The sequence below is a fragment of the Moschus berezovskii genome, chromosome 1, assembly GCF_049115385.1.
Source record: "Moschus berezovskii isolate FMDL1 chromosome 1, NW_MosBer_1.0, whole genome shotgun sequence".
NCBI classification, from domain to species: domain Eukaryota; kingdom Metazoa; phylum Chordata; class Mammalia; order Artiodactyla; family Moschidae; genus Moschus; species Moschus berezovskii.
This window is the reverse complement of record NC_142460.1, coordinates 162495760-162523310: the sequence shown is the minus strand read 5'-3', so window position 1 is coordinate 162523310 and position 27551 is coordinate 162495760. Positions and strand designations below refer to the sequence as shown.

At 40.5% G+C, this 27551-nt stretch overlaps 1 protein-coding gene across 3 annotated transcripts in view; it reads left to right on the top strand.

Annotated features, from left to right (window-relative positions):
• The first annotated feature begins 2826 nt into the window (after window positions 1-2826).
• Window positions 2827-27551, top strand: part of ATP2C1 (ATPase secretory pathway Ca2+ transporting 1) — a 156846-nt gene continuing 132121 nt past the window's right edge. The window contains exons 1-2 of one of the 3 annotated variants that reach the window (XM_088840647.1): window positions 2844-3259; window positions 5343-5507. Coding sequence is in view for 2 of the 3 variants with exons in the window: in XM_088840658.1 (XP_088696784.1) it covers window positions 3152-3259 (108 nt within the window). In the remaining variant the exon portion in view is untranslated. Of the gene's footprint in view, window positions 3260-5342; window positions 5508-27551 lie in introns of all 3 variants that reach the window. The other 2 variants (XM_088840658.1, XM_055413781.2) reach the window with 2 other exon arrangements.

The following is a 27551-nucleotide window of genomic DNA, read 5'->3' as shown; positions in this document are numbered from 1 at the left end:
AAATCTTTCTCTTCACCACCTTGTCACTATTTTTTCTGGCTTTGGTTTTGCCTCTTTATATTGCTCTTCAAGTGAAGAGACTGAGATTCCCCATATTTTAAGCTACTTGTGAAAAAGCAGGTAATTCTTAGAAATTAAAGAGAGTACACGAATATCCTTTCCTAGTGAGGCTGCAGCCTCCATCAATGCCTTTCCTGATTTGTGATTTCTGCTGGTTATTTTTCTGTTGAATAGAGGACAAGGGGTGGGAGGGAGTCCAAATAACAGGTCATCATTCTGCTCTTTGTGTGTTCTTTGCAGGGAGTGAAATAAACCTCTAATCACTTGAAGCAGCTACACAGAGTTCTTCTGGTCCTTGCAGACACACTGCAGACACCAGCACTCTGGCTGACTGCCTTTCACCAAGGCAGCTGAGTCATGGTCATGATCAACATGGAACCCCTCCAGGCTGAGATGCCAGGGGTGGCCACTGTGAATAAAATGGGATGATAACATTTACCTGAGAAACTGGGTGTGTCAAATCCCATAACATGTTTGTGTTAAATATTCAGAGAAATGGACCACTGCAACCTATGTCAGACAGAAACTGAGATAATAGCAGTTTTCAACGTTTGCAAAGCAGAAAACCTGTATCCATGGATACAAACTCTTTAAGATCACTAGAATCATTTCACAAAGAAGTCTGGAAGAGGTAAATAATAATTCTCTTTTATTTATAGAGACTCCAGGGTAGGAAGGTGTATGATTCTTCATGAAGGTGCACCTGGCCTCAAACCTTGCCATCTTGGTCTGTAAATTCCCATCATCGGCATTTGTGTTTTCCTTTTACAAGGCATCTCCACACCTTCCCTTTTTCAGTTAATCCTTGGAGGGGTCCTCAGAATCCATTTCTGTAAAGGGCTGAGAGGCTGTGCATTGTACTAATTGGGAACTGAGATTCTGGGGTCAGCCTATTTGATTGGAATCTCTTCTCTACTTTGTAGCTGTGTGACCTCAGCAAGTTGTTTACCCTCTCTGAACTTCAGTTACCCCATAGAGGGCTATAGGATTATATGAGATGGTACATGTAAGGAATCTAGCACAGTACCTAGCCCAAAGGCCTAGTAAATATTAGGCACAATTTGTATTTATTACCAACTAAACACCTAAGGGAATTTTAATTGCATTTGCTTCACCAGTTTTTCTTTTCATGCTCAATCTAGTCAGGATAGTTTTTGGTTTGGAGGTTTTTTCCTCCCTCTCCATCTCTTTTTATCACTCTCCTCAACCCAGGAAAAGATGACCGTGAAACAACCATTTGAAATGAGGTCTGCTTTGCGCTGCTCCATTGGGAAGAGGCTTTGATCACCAGCCGTGCTGTGGGGGTGTGGCCCTGCCCGCATTAGAGGCATCTGTGAAGCTTTTGATAGTTTCAAAAAGAGAAACCAAAGGGCAGCTTGTGGCTTCCTGGAGCATGTGTATAAATGGACCTGTGCCTGTGCCCAGTGCCCTGAGGGCCACCCCTCTTCCCGGGGCCAGAGCAGGCTGGGAGGGCACCACACACATGCCCTTAGCATTCTGGCAGCTCAAAAGCATGGTGCTTCTCTGCGACTCCTATTAGAGTGGGCTGCCCCCAGCCTGTGGAGGAAGAGGGCTGCAAGAGCCTCCGTGAGTGTGTAGCAGTGCACCTGGAGGGGGTTCATGAGGGCAGGGCCTCCTCCGAGGAGCCAGCCCTAGCAGTATTATGCAAGGGACCTCTTGGAATTGCCGGCCTGGCCCTGGCGAGATTAGAAGATCACCTTGCAAGTGGGCTGACGCCAGCCTGACAGATGGCCTGGGCAGCTCACAGCACAGCCCACGTTAGCTGATTGAGTGTGTTCCCTGAAGGCATGTAGCCTAACCAGGATGTCAGGGAGGCTATCCAGGGGAAAGGCGCAGGCTGTAAAATGGGTTCCCCAAGCTCTGCTTGACCTCTGCACTCCGGCCTTCAGCGCTCTCTCTGAAGGGGAAAAGACCAGCTCTCCTCTTTCACCTGAAAGCAAATCACTGGCTGATGTATACCCTGGACTATATATGACAGCCCCTCAGAAAAGTGGCCAAATGTTTCATCAAATAAACCAGCTACTGCAAAGTCAAAAAGGGTAATAAAATAGCAAAGCCTACTATGGAACTTTGTTCAGAAACCCTGTGACTTCTATAGAAAATTAAGAAAATATTGAACTTTCAAATTTTATGATTTCATGTCCTTTATGACCACAGAGCTCTTACTGTGTTCTCTTTTTTAAGCATGAATCCTTTTCATAAGAGTTAGAAAGTAAATGTATAACATTTTTCTTCCTTAAGCTCAGAATGAAGTCTGGGGAAATTTAATGTTCAGGATTCAGCCTGTGAGTATGTGATAAGGATTCATGGAGAGAAGTCTTTTAACTCAAAACAAAATCTGTTTGCAGCTATTGTTCATCTGACATATAAAGTATCTGGTTACTGGGCATGTTGCATAATACATGATAGTGTAAACCAACCGTTTTAAGTGCTAACACTGAACTCCTTGATAAGGATGAAGACTGAAGTAATTTGTTAATTTTTTTTTTAGAAATCTTCTGAAACAATGCTTCTCAAGGCTGAGTGATTCAACACTTTAGAACGGAGATGCCGCTGAGGGGGGGTGTGTGTGTGTGTGTTTGCTCATGCTGATAAGAATTCTGGAAGGAAACAGGAAAAAACCATGTCATGTCCTCTTTAAGAGCTAGAAAAGCTGTCAGAAGAATTAAGATTAAACCTCATGAGAGTCTGTGGGTGTGGAAAGTCACCAGCTACCTAATATTAACATAGCTTGCAACAGAATGCTGTTGCTAGAAATAGGACAGTCACATCACTACCACTAAGCAATTTGCATCCGGCAGACCAGCCCCTGGATTCCTCCTGGCTCCTGCTGCCCTCTGGGTATTGCATTTCTGGAAGCTTTCAGGCGGCCTTAGGACGTGGCTGTCTGCTTTCACCATGAATTCTACCTGAAAGAGGAAGCAGCAAGGAGAAGAACATCTGCTTTGTTTGCAGGAAAGTGGTCAAGCTACAAGCAAATCTCTAGGCATCTGAGGAATTGTGAAGCTTCTAGATTTCATGTGGTTGCTGACAGGGAGGGGCAAATAAGGATCTTCGTGCTCTCCTCACCATGGATAATCTGTTGCCTCAGTCAAGATTCTCTTATTTCAAAAAATATCCTCTCCATGCAATTAGAAAATACTTATCGATGCTGAGAAACCAAAGAGAAGAAGAACAGGTACCATTTTGTTTATTTTTCCTTTAAGGTTAATGGGGGTTGCTTCTGGGTGTTGCTTTTATGTCACTTGGTGGTTTAGTTTCTGCTGATTTACCTGTTTGTAGGCACAAGTCGGCATTTGCTTTCAGCCGTTCAGACTTGGCAGAGGAGCAAACAGGCATGTGAGGGATTTATTTGAACTTGGAACATTTGGATCCCGAGATTAAGCTCAAGTTCTGTAATAAAACCTTGTGCTTTCTTTTTTCAGAAAAGCTAGACGAAACTACTCTGAGTTAAATTGTGTGGATTCCTTGATAATTTTCTAAGGGCCTCGAATACAAATTTTAAAACTGTTAATATTTTGACAGACAATAATATCAGGCCCCAGAAATATACTTGGCTTTTTGTATATATTTATGTCTAGGTTAATATCACCAGGATTTGCCAAACAAAGAAACATTTCATAGACTGTAAGTATGATAGCCTTAAACAGATCACTAATTGTGAGGATCTTTCAGAGTAATTAGTCACTTTTTTGGTGGAAGTTACGGGACAGAGCACTGCTGATTTTAGTCTTTTTAGCCAATTGAAAGTACTTCTAGCAGTAGACTCTAGCATGTGGGAGTTTAAACAAACAAACAAAAAAAAACAACTGCTAAAATGTTTGATCATTTCTTTTTAAAAACCATGCATTCATTTTACTGTTTTGAGATTTATATCATTCTATCCCTTATAATCTGTGAAAAGGCATTTCCTAAAACTATTTTTCGGAATCATACCAAATTGTAAGAAGAAATAGCTGTGTTTGATCCACTTAAATCTAGTTTAGGAAAAAGTATGGTAGTGGTAAAGGACAAATGTGTAGCCACATCGAAGACCCAAGAAAGTCATAAATTGTGTGTGTATCATGCAAGTAACTAGAACTGCAAAACCTCATGGGAGACAGGAGCAGTGTCCTATATTTGAACAAGATGCCCTACTTAATAAAACACTTCCAAGACAAGAAAGCTAAGGTCAGCAGACAGAAAATCCTCTAATGACAGGTTTCCCCAAAAGTTGATGCATAATTCAGAAAAATAAGAATTATTATTACTGTTTGAGGGGAAACTGCTCTTCTGTAGTTCCTTTAATGATTTTACAAGTGCTGGAAATTCAGACTGTGCTAACTAAGGGGGTTAGGCTGGTCTAGATTATCTCTTATTTAGGCAAGGTGTTGGCATTACAAGGAGATCTCTTGGTTTCCAAGTCGCAGTATATGCTTGCTTTTTAAGTGGAAAGCCAGAGACACAAGTGCTGTTTCTGTGTCGGCCACATTGGCCAAGTCCACACCCACAGGCTTCTTCAGGCCTCATGAAGGGTGGAGGGGAGGGAGAGGAGGCTAAAAGGATGGGGCTGGAACTGTGGAATGTGGATTAGGTAATTGCCCCTCCCTTTTCTCAGTATTTGTAAATTTTCAGAGATGTGGCTATATTGCTTGTACATTTTATTTTTTTAAGTTTATTTTTTAAATGCTACAAAAGACATTCAGAGGACTATTAGAATTTAATAGGATCCTCTGTCTTGGGCTGAGTGGATGGTCCCCTCCCCAGTTGACAACCATTTGGGATGACCTGGAATAGCGACGAGCACTGTGCTGATTTCTTAACTCACTATGTAAACTAGTGGAGACAGTAGGAAAAATAACATATTCAGTTCCTTTCTGAAACCGATAAACAGCTCTGCAGCATAAGGTCTCACAGAATTAGAGAAATGAGGTCAAAGTCAGTCATGGCTAACCTTGGAAAGCTCACTGGAAAGTTAGAAAGGAGGTTGCTAATTTGTATAGTTTTAGGACCTGCATTAGCTATCTCTAATCCTTATATTCCCATAGGATGGATCCTCAATACAAAGGTGAGGGAAGGCAGACTTTCAGACTGTAAGAGGCCTTGCCCAAGGCCACCAGCCAGCAAGTGCTGAAGGCAAATTGGAACTTGCGTCCGCTTGGCTTTAAACTGGATCCATTTTACCATGCTTGATCTCTTAATGATCTAGTGACAGCAACACAGCTTATACTGCCCTGAGGTGACTTCATCAACTTAAATCTCTTCTTCCATGTATCCTACAGATGAGGGATCAGAAAATACAGGATGACTAATAGACAAGAACTTGGGGGATGACCTGGTGTCTTCCTGTCTCTTGAACAGAAAGACTTCTTTCTGAACAAGAAATAAGATCTAAGAGCTGACCTGACATGTCTTGTCTATTTAATGGTAAATTTGCTTAGGAGAAGGTGAGTGATCTTGGGGGCCAGAGGGCATGTACAATAGCTATAAATAAATATGCTTTTTGGATTTAGGCCCTTGAACTAGTGTAATATCATCTTTCAATAAAATTAATACACATAATTTTTTTTGCTATCTCTCCATATTCTTTTATCTGAAAAAGCAACCATGTTACCAATGATGTCCTCATATATAAATATGAATACAAATGCTGACCTAGCAAGGACTGAGCGTTGTGCTAACAGAGCTCTGCTTTGTCATCTTGTTTTGTGGAATTCCTTTGATGATTAGGCAAGTTTTTCATATATATTGTGTGTGGAGCACAATAGGTGACGAGGATCAGGTGTAGTATACCCCCTCTGTGATGTTTACAGTCTTAATTAGTAGAAAGAGCTGTTCTCAAGTGTTTATAATATGAGGCAAAAACCATACATTGCTGTCATAGCAAGTATTTTGTGGCTCAAGACCTGCCCTGATTAGTTTGTTTAAAATGAGGAGAATGGTCTCTAGGGGTCAGGGGTTATGCACAATATCTATACTGTGCTTACAGATTAGAACCAGATTTTGTTTTGAAGGCTGTTCTAAAGTTTCTCTTCAGTGGCTTAAGGAAAGTTTTCCAGTTAAACAGGATCACTGAAGTTTTATTTCTTGCTTTGTTTCTTAGTAAATACCAACCTCAGTGGTGGGTTGTTAAATAAATATTTGGATTTAATTTGAACCGTAGAAACTTAGTTCTTCATTTTGGCTCTTATGTCTGCTCTGAATGACAGTATAAAAATTAAGGAGTCCCCTCAAGTTCAGTTCAGTTCAGTTCAGTCGCTCAGTTGTGTCCGACTCTTTGCGACCCCATGAATCCAGATGCCCCCAAAAAGCTATGTTGAGATTTGGAACACCGCATAGGGTGTTGGGTTGCTGAGGCAGGCTTTCCTCTCTAGGTAAAATGGTAGAAACTTTACTACAGCTTGGTTTAAGAAATATTAAGAATTTTTAGCTCCTTAAGTAAGTGTATTATTATATTTTGATAGTATACCAAAGAAAGTGAAAGTGAAGTCGCTCAGTAATGTCTGACTCTTTGTGACCCCGTGGACTGTAGCCCACGAGGCTCTTCAGTCCATGAGATTCTCCAGGCAAGAATACTGGAGTGGGTTGCCATTTCCTTCTCCAGGGAATCTTCCCAACCCAGGGATCAAACCCAGGTCTCCTGCATTGCAGGCAAAAGCTTTAACCTTTGAGCCACGAGGGAAACCCAGTATACCAAAGTTATCCATTTTTAAAAGCCTCCAAAAAAAATTCATGAAATGCTATTGGTACTTCAAATGACATCTCAGGGGAAAACTAAAGCCATTTGCCCCTTGTCCTTGTGCTTGGGTGGAGAAAAAGCTTTAATGCTTTAGAAGCAGGAAGAAAAGATGATCCTTGTAGAATTTAAGGTAGAGGGCAGAGACTCTACCCCATTTCTTTAGAGGAATTTGCATGATTGTACACAAAGCAACACTGATAGTTAAAGTAAGCAACATTGACTGTTAAATTGCTGTGATAATATAAAGCTGAACCTTAATATTTGGGACTATTAAATATGACATTAAAAGTTGAACTAGTTTATCATGGCAAATTCAACAGTCTCTATCTGAAGGGAGAAATTTAAAAAGAGCTGTTTATTCACCAAATAAAAAGTCTCCAATGGTTTTCTTCATGTCTCAGTCTGTTTGGGCTGCTGTAACAAAATATCATACACTTATAAAGAGCAGAAGTTTATTTCTCACAGTTCTGGAGGCTGAAAGTACAAGATCCAGGTGCCAGTCAATCTGGTATCTGGTGAGACCCACTTCCCGCATTCAGATGCTGATTTCTAGGCTGTGTCCTCACATAGCAGGAGGGGAGGAGGGAGCTTTCCAGCTTCTCTTTTATAAGGTCACTAATGCCACTCATGTGGGCTCTCTTCTCATTACCTGTCACCTACCAAAGGCCCCTCTCCTAATGCCATCACATTGGGGTTAGGATTTCAGCATACAGACTTGGGGGACACAAACAAGTGTGTCTGCAGCACTTCCTAGCCTATAAACACCCAAGGACTGTAACTGATGGCTTGTTTGAAGATGAATGTTCTTCTGGTCATGGCACACACTCTCTTACTCTATCTCTTTCCCAAACCTGTCTTCTCTGAGAGAATGTACCACCATCCATCCTGCTACTCAGGCAGAGACCTAGGAGTCATCTCCAGCACTTTCTGCTCCCTCAGTCAATATCTAATTTATCAGCAAATCCTTTCAGTTTTATCCCCAAGTATGCCCCCAATTATTCAATCTACTTCTCCCTCTTGCCACTCTAGCCCAGGAGGCCTGCTCCCTTCTTATCTGAAATATTGCAACAGCCGTCTCATTGGTCTCCCTCCAGCCACTGCTCTCCTGTCTAATGGGTTCTTCTCACTGGGGTCTTCCAGAGACAAGCTGACCGCGATACTCCCAGCCTCACCATGCTGCCAGCCCCCACGTGCTTTCCTGCTGTGTGCCTTCCTTTGGCCTCTGCACCCCAACTCCAGTCTCCTTCTCCTCTCTCTGCATCCCTGTCACGTCCTGGTTAGCCCTGTGTCCCAACTGCCACTCCCTGTCCTCCCACAGTTAATACCTACTCTTTCTTCAGGTGTTAATTCAATATGAGCTCCCTGAACGCAGCCTTTTCTGACTCTCTTCCCTTGTCCCCTCTGCTCAGCATGGACTACTTTGGAGGCACCTTATAACTCTCTGTTGCTGTGCTCATCCCAGTAACAACTGAGCACCTATTTTGGGGACCACTTGCTTCCCTGTATGTCCTGGAGGGCAAATAAAGTGTCTGTTGCATGGAAGGCAGTAAGAACTCGTTTGTGGAATTGGTTCTCAGGGATTGGGTGGTGAGGGTGGCAGTGGGGAGGGGTCCAGGCAGATAATGAATGCTATTCTGAGGTGTTTGAAGGAATCCTGAATGTCAGGCTCCGTGAGGAAGAAATTTAAGGGGTGATTGTTTTGTGTATCTACTTGTTCCTTGTGTGTTTCACAAGACACATAGGGTCAATTTGTGGAGAAAAATGGAGGTGGTATTTGGGAGGTCCCAGAGAAAATAACCATAATTAATGAGTAGAACTGTAGGGAGAGTTGGGATACAATAATAAGGATGAACTTTCTAAAAAGTGAGGAAAAAAAATGGGCCACCTTTTGCGGAGTGCAGGGTGTGTGACCCTCCTTGAGAGATGGTGTAGTGATGCTTTCTGCATCATGAATGAGAAGATTGAATGATACATGAGGCCCATTTCAGCCCCAATATTCTGATACAGTGAATAGAAAGATGATTCAGACCCCTTAGGAATGAAGGTGACTCATGCAAAATGCTGGAATCCAGCTTTGCCGGGAGAAATATCAATAACCTCAGATATGCAGATGACACCACCCTAATGGCAGAAAGCGAAGAGGAACTAAAGAATCTCTTGATGAAGGTGAAAAGAGGAGAGTGAAAAAGCTGGCCTAAAACTCAACATTTAAAAAACCTAGATCATGGCATCTGGTCCCATCACTTCATGGGAAATAGATGGGAGAAATGGAAACAGTGACAGACTTTATTTTCTTGGGCTCCAAAATCACTGCAGATGGTGACTGCAGCCATGAAATTAAAAAACCCTTGCTCCTTGGAAGAAAAGCTGTAACAAACCTAGACAGCATATTAAAAAGCAGAGACCTTTGCCAACAAAGGTCCAAATTGTCCAAGGTATGGTTTTTCCAGTAGTTGTGTATGGATGTGAGAGTTGGTTCATAAAGAAGACTGAGTACTGAAGAACTGATGCTTTCAAACTGTGGTTTTGGAGAAGACCCTTGGACTCAAGAGAGTCCCTTGGACTGCAAGGAGCTCAAACCAGTCAATCCTAAAGGAAATCAACCCTGAATATTCATTGGAAGGACTGATGCTGAAGCTAAAGCTCCAATACTTTGGCCACCTGATATGAAGAGCCGACTCACTGGAAAAGACCTGATGCTGGGAAAGACAAAAGGCAGGAGGAGAAGAGGGCGATAGAGGATGAGATAGTTGGATGGCATCACTGACTCAGTGGACATGAGTTTCGGCAGACTCCAGGAGATGGTGGAGGACAGGGAAGCCTGGCATGGTGCAGTCCATGGGGCTGCAAAGGGTTGGACACGACTGAGCTACCGAACAACAGCAAGGAACAAAGAAGACGCAGGTACACAAACTAGAGTCATTTGTTTAATTCAGTGGCAAATACTCCACAGTCTGAGCATGTCACTCTGGAATCAAAAGCCGAAGAAAACAGAATCCAACATCTTTGGAGATTCATGTAGCTTGTAATCCTCCATTAAGGAAGGGAAATACAGCTACATCCAGAAAACACCTTAGGTGAAAAGTTTATGCACCAGTGACTAGCTTTTCTGAACCTGATCCACCACTGAACTACCTGCACCCATAACTTTACAGGTTTTATAACCTCTTAAGTATAATGATAAATAACTAAGTATATTTCTGCAGTCATTGATGAATAGGTACATGGAAAGATTTTAGGTTATTGTGTGACATTTTAACCACTTTCCCACCTTGATATCAAGCCTCTTTTACCTTCTTTTTTTAGCATTTAGTGCTGACAATCAGTTGCTTATTATGGTCTCTTTGGAAGGTGTTTCCCTCTTCTTGTCCATATTGCCATAGCTGTGAAGTTTTAGACATGCCTGGGAGACACCTGGACCCTGAGTTAACTTCTGAGCTACTTCTAATCTTGTTATCTGCTTCTAAACTTTCCTAATCTACTGTGCTCAGATGTCTTTGAACCATAGGATGAAATGGATAAACACCAAATCCTTTGCTTTTGAAAAAAATCACATTAACTCAAATATGAAACCCTTTTTTAAACTACAATGTAGCTTTTTTATGCAGATTCTTAAATTTGCTATCCTATCCCACTTCTCAGACAGTTTGTAGCATTTTATTTGCTAACTTTTGTTCAGAATGGAAGATGACATATTTTCTCACCTTGTACAAATAGTTTCATGCCTTAGCAGAAAAAGAAATGAGTTTCCCACGTATGTTGTACTGCTCATAGTGTACTGTGAAGAGAGCAGGAAAAATGTTAAAATTATCTCTTTTCTGTGCATCCTAAAGGTAGCATATTAGTAAGATTATTTCAAGAAATACAACTTGGATTATTCATTCAAGAATAAGGAATTTAGGGATGTCCTTGGTGGTCCAGTGGCTAAGATTCCAGGTTTCCACTGCAGGGTGTCCAGGTTCCATGCCTGGTCAGGGAACTAAGATCCAGCTTTCCCTGTGGTACAGCCAAAAAGTTAAAAAAAAAAAAAGAAATTTAAACTTTTTACTAAATGTCTTATGTGCCAGGCACTTAGCAATATACTTTATATATGTTGTCATTTAATCTTCATAATAACCTTATAAAATTGGTGGTATTATCCCCACTTTATGAGTGAGAAAACTGAGGTTTCAAGAGGTGAGGTTAGTGTTAGCATATAGCTTGGCACATAGCTTACACATGATGGCAGTAAGATTTCAGCTCCTGGTTTGCCTGTTTGACTCCACAGTCTGGTTCACTGTCTCATACTGCGATACCTCCATCAGTAAGGTCCCTTTCTCCCCTTCTGTCCCTTCTCTCTTCCTTTCTTTTTGTCCTTTTTCTCCTGGTGTTTTCTCTCATTAATTGAGAATAAAGGAGTTAAAAATACAACCATCATAGCTACTGTGTAGGAAAGACACATTAAATCCCTTTAGGTAGAGATCTATGTTTTTGAAAGGTTTGAAGGTTAGTCAGTTTGGGGAAACTTCTTTTAAAAAAAAACCACAAAATTATAGTATCAAATTGGATATAAAGTGAAGACTTAGAATGGAATAAGAAACCTCAATGAATTACAGATTTGGGTGACAAATACAAGAAACATCACAAAATCTAAAAAAAATATGCATTTTTGCTAATTCATGGATGCATCCTAAGGTGTTTTGTTACTACATCTTTGGACTACAGAGTCTTTGATCACCACTTCTTGTGAAAATGATTTTCTAATATTTTCTAAAGAGATCATCAAAAGATAATTCAGATACTCTTAACACGGTTAATTTATATTTCTTTTTTATTAGAGTCTAGAAAAGTTCTAGTGACTAGTTTCTGGCTCTGTTTCTCCTTACCACCTATACACTTCAGGTGCTGGGCACCACTGGAAACACTTAGGCAAAGATTTCAGGTCTTGTGATTTAGGATTATAGGTAGTGGGAATATTCCTAGACATCCTACCAGGACAGCTAGTAATGACTTAACCATACAGAGACATGACTACAAACCACATTTGTATGCACTAAATCCAAATACCATGAAGTGGTCCCATCACTTCATGGCAAATAGATGGGGAAACAGTGGAAACAGTGTCAGACTTTATTTTTTGGGGCTCCAAAATCACTGCAGATGGTGACTGCAGCCATGAAATTAAAAGACGCTTGCTCCTTGGAAGAAAAGCTATGACCAACCTAGACAGCATATTAAAAAGCAGAGACATTACTTTGCCAACAAAGGTCCGTCTAGTCAAGGCTATGGTTTTTCCAGTAGTCATGTATGGATGTGAGAGTTGGACTATAAAGAAAGCTGAGCGCCAAAGAATTGATGCTTTTGAACTGTGGTGTTGGAGAAGACTCTTGAGAGTCCCTTGGACTGCAAGGATGTCCAACCAGTCCATCCTAAAGGAGATCAGTCCTGGGTGTTCATTGGAAGGACTGATGCTGAAGCTGAAACTCCAATACGTTGGCCACCTCATGCGAAGATTTGACTCATTGGAAAAGACCCTGATGCTGGGAGGGATTAGGGGCAGGAGGAGAAGGGGACGATAGAGAATGAGATGGCTGGATGGCATCACCGACTCGATGGACATGAGTTTGAGTGAACTCCGGGAGTTGGTGATGGACAGGTAGGCCTGGTGTGCTGCTATTCATGGGGTCGCAAAGAGTCGGACACGACTGAGCGACTGAACTGAACTGAACTGAAATCCAAATACAATCTAAATGTCTCCTCATCTCAACTTCCTTTAAGCCAGATTCAGAGTTTTGCCCTTGGCTGCTCCAGTGATATGATAGGAGACATGTGAAGGAAGAAAAATCAGCAAAACGAGTGGTCTGAAGTCATTTGCAGTTAAAATATCTTTAGTAAATTTTACCAAACCATGAGACCTAGCATATCTTTCAGGACCTTAAAAGGTACATCTGCAAGTGAGGGGCCCTCAAACTTATTTTTTTTCTTGGTTTCCAAGAAAATCCAGCTCTGGAAGGATGGCATAACAAACAGGCAAAAGACAAACAAAATAGTGTTTGCTACAATATGCAAGAGTACATGCCATAGGGTGGCTCCCAAATTAATGAATGAGGTCCTGTTCTGAATAGCCTGAGCTCCCAAAACCATTAATGAGGCAAAGAATATTCTTTCAGTGTATTTTGTACTATAGTAAATAGTACCACGGAGATGAAGATGTTCTGGTACTGCTCAAACTCAAAGATTTCCTCACCCCCACCCCCATTTATATTTGCAAAAGACATTATTTGTAATGGGGTTATTTGCAAATGCAATAGATTTCAAAACTCCCAAATTGGTATAATTAATATTAAATACACCATTTGCTATCCTTCCAAGCAGTCCAGTTAATACACATAGAGAAAGAACATGTTATTGCTGTTAATAGATGACACAGTAGAAAAATTATAGCAACACTAAAGAAAGACTTTAAGATTTCATTGAGATGTAATCAAGCTTTTGCAAACTCACTGTTATATGCAGTTATAACATAATTACTCTAATTTGTGTCTGGATAAAATCACCTTTATGTTGGGTCTCTTTACAGAATTGTTCTCACCGGTAATGTATTTGAACACCTAGCTTTCTTGGGTATGTTTTCCTTTTAGTGGAAACTCTTGACTCATCTTAACTCCTTTTCCTTTGTTCTAAATGAGTAACTGTTCTTATAATTGTGTCCTGTACCATTAAGCTTATTATAATATTTACCACTAAACTAGAGTAAACTAGAGTATGGCCTATAAGTACACCTTAAAATAAGTATATTATCAATTTTTTTTTACTGCCAATATAATCTTTGTTTTTATCAGAATGATTTTGGTAATCCATTGTGAACAATATTATTAATAGATCGTATTATTGAAGTATTTTGGTCTTATATAACGAGTACATAGTTTATAATCAAATTGTTTAAAGTGATTGATTAGCGTAAAGTCCTATTTCACCAAAGCTGAAAAATTACACTTTTGCTCTGTACCCACCATATAATTTCTGCGTAATGTACTTAAATTTTTTTTATAACCTGTGAAATGCTACATAGTTTTTTGTTGCTGTTGTTTTGTTTTTGAGGGATGAAACTATTTCTCTGATGAACACACCATTTCAAGAGTAATGGCATTTTTTATTTATGAAGCTTCCCCCACTTCTTTCATTTAACCGGTGGTGCTAAAGCCTGATACACCTGGTCAAAGAAGCATTGTTCCAGAGGTCTTCAAACCTGAAATAGGAGAACAAAGGCTGACTTCATAGCCGAGAACACAACCATAGCTCCACTGCCACTGCGCTGCGCTTTTGTTCTCTTCCATGTGAAAGTTCCATCGCTACCAGATGCAACGCTCAGCGCTACTTAAGAGGGAGGAGAATAATCTCTGCATGGCCTTAGTGCCCTTTTCCTTAGTCTTTTAAAATAATTGGTCTTAAGCCAACAGATAACTACTCAAAGCTCAAAGCCATATATGATTTAAGAATGCTGGAGGAGGTTTACAGATTTCCCTGGTGGTCTAGTGGTTAAGATTCTGAGCTTCCAATGAAGGGGGCTCAGTTTTGATCCCTGGTTGGGGTACTAAGGTCCTGCATGCCACATGGCCAAAAAAAAAGAATGCTGGAGGAGGTTTAAAATTCAGATATACCTTCTCAGCTGTTCTTTGGAATTGAGGACTTTTTTACACAAAAGTTTTATATTTCTTGTATATCAGTGCTTCAACCTGAAGTACTGTAATACAGACTGCAGGGCCCTACCCGCACAGTTGCTAATTCTGCAGGTCTGAGGCAGAGCCCCAAATCTGCATTTCTGAGAGGTTCTAAGGTGACAAGGACCATAGTTTGAGAACTACTGATCTAGATCATTTGATGACATGTATTTCCAAAATCAAGGTTGACAGGGGTTGCTCTACTTTTTCAAGAACAGCACATGTGCCCTTTAGAAGATGGAGAGTCATTGCTAAAGCCAGGGGGACAGTGATTATGACTGAGAGCTTCACAGGTTCCTGTTGAACATTTCCAGCTACAGTTGTCCCAGCCCTACTAGTATGATATGATACTTTAATGCAAGAAATCATCAAACAGTGTCTTTGTCTTATTCTTATAAGAATATAATTGACAATACACTTTATCTTTAGTTCTTTTGTAGCTGTTTACTGACTGAACTGATACAGCAACTGACAACTTTAATCGTTGGTTTAAATTGCAGAATATTGAAAAGGTGTAATAGTTGTTATGTCCTCCATGCTATCTAAAGCCATTATGAGGTCTTAGCATTTAAAAATACATCTCAGTTTTTTCGTTGCCCCTACTCTGGTAAATATGTAAATATAATTATAAATACTAAGGACAAAGGAACATTTTACAAGTTGGAAAGATGAAATTAGTATTCCTAATAGTATTTAGTGCCTCTTGTTTAGATCCTTAGAACACAGGCTTAAAATGTATTCTGTTGATTTTCCAATAAAGTATGTTAATGAACATGCTTTAATTACTTATTGAATAATCTCTCTAAAATGCCTGTCTGTGATTATTTACTTATAAGATTACATTCTCATTTTAATAGTAATTTTCAACTCTGAGAAGATAAATCCAAGGAATTCTAAAACATCTTCTACTTGGAGCATGATTTTCCCATTGATGGTGTCTGAAGGTTAAATAAGAACAAATGAATAAATGTAGACAACGACCAAGAATGTTCTAGAATCAGTTCAATTCAGTTCAGTTGCTCAGTCGTGTCCAACTCTTTGCGACCCCATGAAACATAGCATGCCAGGCCTCTCTATCTATCACCAACTGCTGGAGTCCACCCAAACCCATGTCCATTGAGTCGGTGTTCTAGAATCAAGTCCCTATTAACTAATGCATTCTTGAATGTCACCAAATGAGCTATGAAAGTGAAAGCGTTAGCCGCTCAGTCATGTCCGACTCTTTGCAACCCCATGGACTGTACTCTGCCAGGCTCCTCTGTTCATGGGGATTCTCCAACAAGAATACTGGAGTGGGTTGCCATGCCCTTCAGAGGATCTTCCCAACCTAGGGATCGAATCTGAGTCTCCTGCATTGCAGGCAGATTCTTTACTGTCTGAGCCACCAGGGAAGCCCCTGGTGCAGATATTCTAGGCTCAGGATTAATGGGCTTGAAAGATGCCAATAATTTAATGAAATAAAATGATAAACTATAAAAGATATATTTAATTTTTCAATAAAGAGGATACCTTCTTTTGTATTTCTAATGGTCACTGTGGAATTTTTAAGGAAATTGAAGCCAAGATGGATATTTGGCTCCTGGCTTTGACATCAAATAGTGAGAAATTCTTTATACAAGGAGCTTCACCTATGAGTCTCAGATTTGTCAGCTATAAAAAACAATAGAGCTAGTCTGCTAACATCGTAGGGTTGTAAGGATTAAATTTAATTATGTACATGGAAGTGTTATGTCGACTAAAAAACACAAAACAGATGTGTAGTTTTGGTGGCTGTTCAGCGAAAATTAATTCTCATTTTCTTAAAAGTAATTTCAATTCTCTAATCAAATGTGCAATGTTGGCATCTTTACCTTGGCAGCGCTTTTCCAGGATTCAAATGAGCAGTTTAATCATGTAAATTAGTTCAATTCAGTTCAGTTGCTCAGCAGTATCTGACTCTTTGCAACCCCATGGACTGTAGCACACCAGGCTTCCCTGTCCACCACCAACTCCCAGAGTTAAATCAAACCCAGGTCCATCGAGTCAGTGATGCCATCCAACCATCTCATGCTCTGTCCTCCCCTTCTTCTCACACCTTCAATCTTTCCCAGCGTTAGGGTCTTTTCAAATGAGTCAGTTCTTAGCATCAGGTGGCCAAAGGATTGGAGTTTCAGCTTCAGCATCAGTCCTTCCAATGAACACCAAGGACTGATCTCCTTTAGGATGGACTGGTTGGATCTCCTTGTGGTCCAAGGGACTCTCAAGAGTATTCTCCAACACCACAGTTCAAAAGCATCAATTCTTTGGTGTTCAGCTTTCTTTATAGTCCAACTCTCACATCCATACATGACTACTGGAAAAACCTACACTTTGACTAGACAGACCTTTGTTGGCAAAGTAATGTCTCTGCTTTTTAATATGCTGTCTATGTTGGTCATAGCTTTTCTTCCAAGGAGCAAGCTCCTTTTAATTTTATGGCTGCAGTCACCATCTGCAGTGATTTTGGAGCCCCCCCAAAATAAAGTCTCTCACCATTTCCATTGTTTCCCCATCTATTTACCATGAAGTTATGGGACCAGATTCCATGATTTTATTTTTCTGAATGTTGAGTTTTAAGCCAACTTTTTCACTCTCCTCTTTTACTTTCATCAAGAGACTTTTTAGTTCTTCTTCACTTTCTGCCATAAGGGTGGTGTCATCTGCATATTTGAGGTTATTGGTATTTCTCCCGGCAATCTTGATTCCAGCTTGTGCTTCATCCAGCCCTGCATTTCTCATGATGTACTCTGCATGTAAGTTAAATAAACAGGGTGACAATATACAGCCTTGATGTACTCCTTTCCCTATTTGGAACCTGTCTGTTGTTCCATGTCCAGTTCTAACTGTTGCTTCCTGACCTGCATACAGATGTCTCAAGAGGCAGGTCAGGTAGACTGGTATTCTCATCTCTTTCAGAATTTTCCACAGTTTGTTGTGATCCACACAGTCAAAGGCTTTGGCATAGTCAATAAAGCAGAAATAGATGTTTTTCTGGAACTCTCCTGCTTTTTTGATGATCTAGTAGATGTTGGCAATTTGATCTCTGGTTCCTCTGCCTTTTCTAAATCCAGCTTGAACATCTGGAAGTTCATGGTTCACGTATTGTTGAAGCCGGACTTGTAGAATGTTGAGCATTACTTTGCTAGCGTGTGAAATGAGTGCATTGTGTGGTAGTTTGAATATTCTTTGGCATTGCCTTTCTTTGGGATTGGAATGAAACCTGATCTTTTCCAGTCCTGTGTCCACTGCTGAGTTTTCCAAATTTGCTGGCATATTGAGTGCAGCACTTCCACTGCATCATCTTTCAGGATTTGAAATAGCTCAACCGGAATTCCATCACCTCCACTAGCTTTGTTCACAGTGATGCTTCCTAAGGCCCACTTGACTTTGCATTCCAGGATGTCTGGCTCTAGGTGAAGGATCACACCCTCATGGTTATCTGGGTCATGAAGAACTTTTTTGTTAGTTTTTCTGTGTATTCTTGACACTTATTAATATGTTCTGCTTCTGTTAGGTACACACCATTTCAGTCCTTTATTGTTCCCATCTTTGCATGAAATGTTCCCTTGGTATCTCTAATTTTCTTGAAGAAATCTCTAGTCTTTCCCATTCTATTGTTTTCCTGTATTTCTTTGCATTGATCACTGAGGAAGGCTTTCTTATGTCTCCTTGCTATTCTTGGGGACTCTGAATTCAAATGGGTATTTCTTTCCATTTCTCCTTTGCCTGTTGCTTCTCTTCTTTTCTCAGCTATTTGTAAGTCCTCCTCAGACAACCATTTTGCCATTTTGCATTTCTTTTTCTTGGGGATGGTCTTGATCACTGCCTCCTCTACCATGTCACGAAGCTCTGTCCATAGTTCTTCAAGCATTATCAGATCTAATCCTTTGAATCTGTTTGTCACTTCCACTTGATAATCATAAGGGATTTGATTTAAGTCATACCTGAATGGTCTAGTGGTTTTCCCTACATTTTTAACTTTAAGTCTGAATTCTGCAACAAGGAGTTCAGGATCTGAGCCACAGTCAGCTTCTGGTCTTGTTTTTGCTAATTGTATAGAGCTTCTCTATCCTTGGCTGCAAAGAATATATAATCAATCCGATTTCAGTATAGACCATCTGGTGATGTCCATGTGTAGAGTCTTCTCTTGTGTTGTTGGAAGAGGGCTTTTTAAAGTAGAGAAAAATAAAAATAGATTTTTTAAAATGTCACAGCTTTTTAACTTTTAATTTTATACTTTGAGTCAGAAAATGGAAAAAAAATGGTGTCCAAACCTTAAAGTAATAAATATCTTTTTCAAGATTTTTTTTAAGTGTGTGAAAAAAATGATTGTCATACTTTAAGAAGGTGTAAACTTAATTTTTAAGAATTTCCTAGTAGAATCTCTCACTTAGTAGCCATTAGTTGAAGAATTAAACAGGAAAAAGTCTATGATAGGACACACGACTACATTAAAAAAATAAAAATTCGAAGATATAATGTTTCCAAATATAATGTGTAGCTGCATAATTTTAAAATACTCCTAACCAGTAATAAGAAAAACTTCCCAAAGCAGTTTCTGCAATCAATAGCTATTTTAAAAGTTTCTATACTAATATGGAAATCTGTTCAAAAAACAGATATCACTCTCTTGTTCAGTGGTTTTTACTTATATCTTATTCTGTAACTTCCTATTAATTAACATTGCCTTTAGCATTTTAAGTAATTTATTTAACATTTTATCATTTAAATATGTCATATGATATTGAATTTTTAAAAACTTGTATAGGAGCAGTCTAAGCATCAACCAACTTTTAACCTACTTATTTAAAGTGTGTTTTCTCATTTAGCTTCCCAGGTGGCGCTAGTGGTAAAGAATCCACCTGGCAAAGCAGGAGATGTAAGAGACATGGGTTTGATCCCTGGTCTGGGAAGATCCTCTGGAGGAGGGCATGGCTACCCACTCCAGTATTCTTGCTTGGAGAATCCCATGGATAGAGGAGCCTGGCTGGCTACAGTCCATAATATTGCAAAGAGTTGTACAGTACTGAAGTGACTTAGCTTGCACAAGTATCAACTGACTATCTTTTAACTTATGAGGTAAACTATTTTTTCTCATTTAAGATTCTATCAATTAGGATGTTTCTAGCTGAAAGTAGTTGAAAATGTTTATTATCTTGAAGTAATGGAAGTCTTTTGGTAGGACAGGCTCCAGGGTTGGTTGATTGATAGCTTGATTATGCATTAAAGGTCTTGACTTCCTTGGTATTGGTTTTTCCATGAAGAAGAGTGGCAATAAGAAGGCTATAGTACTTCCAAGCATTCAGAATCATGGGGAAAACAGGAAGGCTTGTTAAGTCATTTATTACTGGGCCAAACCCCCAGAATTTCTGATCCAGTAGGTCTCAGTTCAGTTGCTTAGTCATGTTCGACTCTTTGCGACCCCATGAACTGCAGCACACCAGGCCTCCCTGTTTATCATCAACTCCTGGAGTTTACTCAAACTCACGTCCACTGAGTCAGTGATACCATCCAACCATCTCATCCTCTGTCCTCCCCTTCTCCTCCTGCCTTCAATCTTTCCCAGCATCAGGGTCTTTTCAAATGAGTCAGTTCTTAGCATCAGGTGGCCAAAGGATTGGAGTTTCAGCTTCAGCATCAGTCCTTCCAATGAATATTTAGGACTGATTTCCTGTAGGGTGGACTGAGTGGATCTCCTTGCAGTCCAAGGGACTCTCAAGAGTCTTCTCCAACACCACAGTTGAAAAGCATAAATTCTTTGGTGTTCAGCTTTTCTTCACCACTGGAAAAACCATAGCCTTGACTTGATGGACCTTTGTTGGCAAAGTAATGTCTCTGCTTTTTAATATGCTGTCTGGGTTGGTCAGAACTTTTCTTCCCAGGAGCAAGCATCTTTTAATTTTATGGCTGCAGTCACCATCTGCAGTGATTTTGGAGCCCAAAAATATAAAGTCTGTTGCTGTTTCCACTGTTTCCCTATCTATCTCCCGTGAAGTGATGAGATCATATGCCATGATCTTAGTTTTCTGAATGATGAGTTTTAAGCTAACTTTTTCACTCTCTTCTTTCACTTTCACCAAGAGGCTCTTTAGTTCTTCTTCACTTTCTGCCATAAGGGTGGTTTCATCTGCATATCTGAGGTTATTGGTATTTCTCTCAGCAATCTTGATTCCAGCTCGTGCTTCATCCAGCCCAGCATTTCTCATGATGTACTCTGCATATAAGTTAAATAAGCAGGGTGACAACATACAGCCTTGATGTACTCCTTTCCCGATTTGGAACCAATCTGTTGTTCCATGTCCAGTTTTAACTGTTACTTCTTGAGCTGAATATAGATTTCTCAGGAGGCAGGTCAGGTGGTCTGGTATACCCATCTCTTGAAGAATTTTCCACAGTTTGTTGTGATCCACACAGTCAAAGGCTTTGACATAGTCGATAAAGCAGAAGTAGATGTTTTTCTGGAACTCTCTAAAGTCTTCAAAGATCCAATGGATGTTGGCAATTTGATCTCTGGTTCTTCTGCCTTTTCTAAATCTAGCTTGAACATCTGGAATTTCATGTTTCATGTATTGTTGAAGCCTGGCTTGGAGAATTTTGAGCATGACTAGTAGGTCTGGGGAGAAGGCAATGGCACCCCACTTCAGTACTCTTGCCTGGAGAATCCCATAGGCGGAGGAGCCTGGTAGGCTACAGTCCATGGGGTCGCTAAGAGTTGGACACGACTGAGCGACTTCTCTTTCACTTTTCACTTTCATGCACTGGAGAAGGAAATGGCAACCCACTCCAGTATTCTTGCCTGGAGAATCCCAGGGACAGAGGAGCCTGTTGGGCTGCTGTCTATGGAGTCGCACAGAGTTGAACACGACTAACGTGACTTAGCAGCAGTAGTAGTAGGTCTGGGTAGGACCTAAGAGTCTGCATTTCTTATAGTTCTACAAGTGATCCTGAAACTGCCGGTAGGTGGATGTTTGAGGATCACTGTATCACTCATTACAAGATGTACTTTATCATATGGAGTAGAACACAGCTCTTTTTACTCTCCTCACAGTGCCTGATGCCATTTCTAGTTTGTCAGCTCACTGTAAAATATTTTGTTAGTTTGGTACAAACGTAATTGGAGTTTCAGACTGTGAATTTTAAATCATTTAAACTAGTCTCAAATGCATCTTTATTAGTCAAAATAGGAATAATTATAATTCACAAATTTCTGCCAGACAAAATAAGTTTGTTTATTCCCAGAGCATAAAAACTGTGCTTTGGAATTTGACAAACTCTTGGAAAGCATTTTCTGCCTCCTGATGGTTCTGGAAGAATCTTCGCTGCAAGAAGTTGTCAAGATGATTGAAGAAGTGGTAGTCGGTTGGCAAGAGGTCTGGTGAATATGGCAGATGAGGCCAAACTTCATATCCCAATTCCTTCAACTTTCGAAGCGTTGGCTGTGCAATAGGCAGTCAGGCTTTGTCATGGAGAATTGGGCACTTTCTGTTGACAAATGCCAGCTGCAGGTGTTGCAGTTTTCAGTGCATCTCATTGATTTGCTTGGCTTCCCTGGTGACTCAGGTGGTAAAGAATCTGCCTGCAAAGACAGGAGACTCAGTTTCGATCCTGGGGTCGGGAAGATCCCTGGAGAAGGGAATGGCCACCCACTCCAGTAGTCTTTCTTGGAGAATCCCCATGGATAGAGGAGCCTGGTGGGCTTCAGTCCATGGGGTCGCACAGAGTTGGACATGTCTGAGCGACTAACTTTTTCTTTCCATTGATTTGCTGAGCATACGTCTCAGATATAATGGTTTCACCAGGATTCAGAAAGCTGTAGTGGATCAGACCGGCAGCAGACCAGTAAAGAGAGACCATGACCTTTTTTGGGTGCATGTTTGGCTTTGGGAAGTGATTTGAAGTTTCTTCTAGTCAGCCACTGAGCTGTTCATAACCAGTTGCTGTATAAAATCCACTTTTCATCACACATCTAGATCTGATTGAGAAATGGTTCATTGTTGTTGTGTAGACGATTTTTTTGATTTGCAGTCAGCTCATGAGGCACCCACTTACTGAGCTTTTTCACCTTTCTAATTTGCTTCAAATACTGAATGACCATAGAATGGTTGACATCGAGTTCTTAGGCAGGTTCTTGTGTAGCTGTAAGGGGATCAGCTTCGATGATACTCTCAGTTGGTTGTTGTCAACTTCCAATCACCCACCACTGCTGCACTCGTCATCTTCAAGGCTTTTGTCTCCTTTGCAAAAGTTAAACCACCACTGCACTGTATGTTCATTAGCAGTTCCTGGGCCAAAGGCACTGTTGATGTTGTGAGTTGTCTCTGCTGCTTTACGACCCATTTTGAACCTGAATAAGAAAATCACTCAAATTTGCTTTTTGTGTAACATCCTTTCCCCCAGTCTAAAATAAATATAAAGTAAACAGCAAATAATAATGAGGAAATGAGAAAAAAAACCCACAAAGTGAGAAATGTGCATTAAAATGATGTATAACAAAGCCACATTTATTCAAGAATGTATTTCAATATCAAATGGCAAAGTTCAACAATGCAAAAACCTCAATTACTCTGCACCAACCTAGTAGAGTGGACCACTGCCTAGTATTCCCAGTAGTTGTGAAGTATGTTTCTCAGAAAATAGTTTGGGTCTCAACTTTTTGAACTGAGGACTGGTAGGATTGGTTCAAGCCACCACTTTGCACTTCAGTTTACTTGTTCCTGTCTCGTAGAAGGCTCTTTTTCTTTCTAGAATCCACATTTTCCTAATCCCCCAAATAAAGGGGGATAATTTGGCAATATTAAATTATTTTAAATACCTTCTGAAAGAGGCTCCGTGATCATTGTCTTTTATAATGAAAAAAAGCAAAAATAAAGTTGTCTGTGCTTATACTGTAAGTGCTGTTAATCTAATTTTCCATCTGATCTTTATTTTTTTAATATTTAAATATTAATTTTACTGCATTAGTTGTGGCACACGGGATCTTGGTTGCCTCATATCGGATATTTCGTTGCATTGCCCAGGCTCCAGAGCACGTGGGCTAAGTAGTTGCAGCATGGCATATGGGATCTTCATTCCCCGTCCAGGGATCTAACCCATGAAGGTTCTTAGCCATTGGACTACCAGGAAAGTCCCTGGTCTTTATTTGTAGTGATGGATTTTCTAACCTGAAGTTTTTACACTTTGAAAGTTTGCTTGTGTTGTTAAAGCTTCTTCCTGCCAGTTGGCAATTATCCTCCTCGAAACTGCAATACTTTGGCCACCTCATGCGATGAGTTGATTCACTGGAAAAGACTCTGATGCTGGGAAAGGTTGGGGGCAGGAGGAGAAGGGGACGACAGAGAATGAGGTGGCTGGATGGCATCACCGACTCTGTGGACATGAGTTTGAGTGAACTCTGGGAGTTGGTGATGGACAGGGAGGCCTGGCGTGCTGTGATTCATGGGGTCACGAAGAGTTGGACACGACTGTGCGACTGAACTGAACTGAACTGACTGATCACCTATCTTGCACCATCCCTTTGGTGTGGGTTCTCCATTGCATGTAGGATGCTCAACAGAAACATGGTCTGTTTGCTTGATTGTCCTGGGCTAACCTTCAGCATCTTCATAAAGATTTGGGAAATTTCTGGGCTGTAGATTTTGCTTTCATTTATTATCATAATGGCATATTGGTGCCTTTTTTCTCATTTGTTATCCCAATGGGAAGCACAGGGGAGGGAAATAATTTCTGTGGGTGGCCTGGAAAGACAGGGGACAAGTTCAGGCAAAGATGCAAGCTTTGCAAAAATATTTCACTTCTAGAAAATGGTTGGGTAGAAAACTTTATGTGTAAAATGAATCATTTTGGAGGTCCTAAGAAATGCAGCCTTTCCCAAGGCTTTCTCAGATCCCAGTGTGCAACAGAGTAAAGAGATTCAAGGTGTTACTGAAGTGAAATTGAGAAAGCTTTTAAATGGAGGGGGGAGGCCTAGGCTATTACTGCCAACACAGCAGGGGGCTGGGAGACATACTATGGAATCTGTCCAAAATTTCAACTACTTATGACATCCAACTCATAAGCAAGGCATTCAAAGTTAGTAGGAGGTATTGGCCAATAGCAATTTAAATTTCTTGGTTTTTCTATGTCCTATGGCTTACACCTCATCTCTGAGTCATCTTTTCCAAGAATTAAGAGTAGATGCCATGGATCTAAGGAAATAACTGAAGAGTAGATGTCTCTAAGGAATTAACTGAAGACTGTACTGAGAATTAGAGTGTTTTTGGCTTTGTCAGGCACTGATATGCATGCCATTAAAATCCAAAGCACAAGCTCAACTGAAATTTCCTACTTGCACAGAAGAAGCCACCTCAACATTGATAGTTTTAAATTTCAAATGGTTGCTGCTGCTGCTGCTAAGTCACGTTACCTGAGTTCAAAACCCAAGTGTGAAATTTCATCTGTTCTGGGCCTTACTCAGTACTTAATACCCATGTCAATGATTAGTACCTATTTCATTCAGATCAAGTTGTCCTAGCTAACCCTTTTGTGGTTTGGAGTTGTGAGTTCATTTTTAAACCTTTGAAAATGCATGTTTTTTTTTTTTTCTTTAAAGGAAAGCAGAGACTCATATTTTTGTTTGTTCATAGAAAACAAGAAACAAAGCAACAGTGGGATTATGTTTATTCATTCAACAATGAAAATTTTTATGACGACTCTTTTCCAGGTATTCACAGTTTGTTGCGTTCCACACAATCAAAGGCTTTAGCATAGTCAGTGAAGTAGAAGTAGATGTTTTTCTGGAATTCTCTTGCTTTTTCTATGATCCAGTGGTTATTGGCAATTTGATCTCTGGTTCCTCTGCCTTTTCTAAATCCAGCTTTAACATTTGCTAGTTCTTGGTTCACGTACTGTTGAGGCCTAACTTGGAGAATTTTGAGCATTACCTTGCTAGCTTGTGAAATGAGTGCAATTGTGCATTAGTTTGAACATTCTTTGGCATTGCCCTTCTTTGGGATTGGAATGAAAAGTGACCTTTTCTAGTCCTGCGGCCACTGCTGAGTTCTCCAAATTTGCTGGCATATTGAGCACAGCACTTTCACAGCATCATCTTTTAGGATTTGAAATAGCTCAACTGGAATTCCATCACCTCCACTAGCCTTGTTCATAGTGTGGAAAATTCTTAAACAGATGGGCATACCAGACCACCTTACCTGTCTCCTGAGAAACCTGTATGCACGTCAAGAAGCAATAGTTAGAATTGGACGTGGAACAACGGATTGGTTCCAAATTGGGAAAGGAGTACATCAAGGCTGTATATTGTCACCCTGCTTATTTAACTTATATGAAGATACATCATGCAAAATGCCAGGCTGAATGAAGCACAAGCTGGAAACAAGATTGCTGGGAGATATGCAGATGACATCACTCTTATGGCAGAAAGTGAAGAGGAACTAAAGAGCCTCTTGATGAAGGTGAAAGAGGAGAGAGACTGAAAAAGTTAGCTAAAACTCAACATTCAAAAAACTGAGATCAAGGGATCCGGTCCCACTACTTCATGGCAAATAGATGGGGAAACAATAGAAACAGTGACTGACTTTATTTTTCGGGGCTCCCAAATCACTGCAGATGGTGACTGCAGCCATGAAATTAAAAGACGTTTGTTCCTTGGAAGAAAAGCTATGACAAAACTAGATAGCATGTTAAAGAGCAAAGACATTACTTTGCTGACAAAGGTCTATTTGGTCAAAGCTATGGTTTTTTCAGTAGTCATGTATGGATGTGAGAGTTGGACCGTAAAAAAGGCTGAGCACCAAAGAACTGATGCTTTTGAACTGTGGTTTTGGAGAAGGCTCTTGAGAGTCCTCTGGACTGCAAGGAGATCAAACTAGTCAGTCCTAAATGAAATCAACCCTGAATATTCATTGGAAGAACTAATGCTGTAGCTGAAGCTTCAATACTTTGGCCACCTGATGCAAAGAACTGACTCATTGGAAAAGACCCTCAAGTTGGGAAAGACTGAAGGCAGGAGGAGAAGGGGATGACAGAGATTGAGATGGTTGGATGATATCACCAACTCAATGGGCGTGAATTTGAGCAAGCTCAGGGAGATGGTGAAGGACAGGGAAGCCTGGGGTGCTGCAGTCCATGGGGTTGCAAAGAGTTGGACATACCTGAGTGACTGAACAACAACAAAATTTTTCGGATTACCCATTTATTCAATAGGTCTTTTATTATACATTTACCATAGACAATATATTTTGGGACTGCTAAGTCACTTCAGTCGTGTCCGACTCTGTGTGACCCCACTGATGGCAGCCCACCAGGCTCCCCCGTCCCTGGGATTCTCCAGGCAAGAACACTGGAGTGGGTTGCCATTTCCTTCTCCAATGTGTGAAAGTGAAAAGTGAAAGTGAAGTCGCTCAGTCATGTCTGACTCGTAGCGACCCCATGGACTGCAGCCTACCAGGCTCCTCCGTTCATGGGATTTTCCAGGCAAGAGTACTGGAGTAGCTTGCCATTGCCTTCTCCGGGGAGAAGAGATGGGACTAGAGATGAATTATGTCCAGCTTGAAAACTGGACACAGTGGCTTTTAAATGGGTACATTTGAATCTCAAATCTTACTTTGTATATGTAATGTGGAATATTCTATGGATATTTTCCATGGAAATAATCAAGTGCAGAGTTGGTTCTTGGACATGAAGTCACACTCAATTTTCCTCCTTCTCTTTCTTTCCTCATTCATCTGCACCCCGACCTGCCCAGACGATTGGTAGTACTATGTACCAAAGATCCCAAATATCATGGCATGCTCAGAACCCTTGAACGGGGGACCTGAGTCGTATTTGGAATAAACTGCTTTAAAAATTAAAGGAATATACTTTAAATTCCCTTGTTTCTACTGCTCATTTTTAAGCCCATTTGATTTTTATTCTTGCTTCCAGCCTTTACACTTCCACTACTGCTAAAACATAGACTGAGGAGATCTATAGCAATACCAGGAGGTTGTTGTTACGACACTCATTTCATAGGACATTTCTTGGAATAAGATTGTATTTCC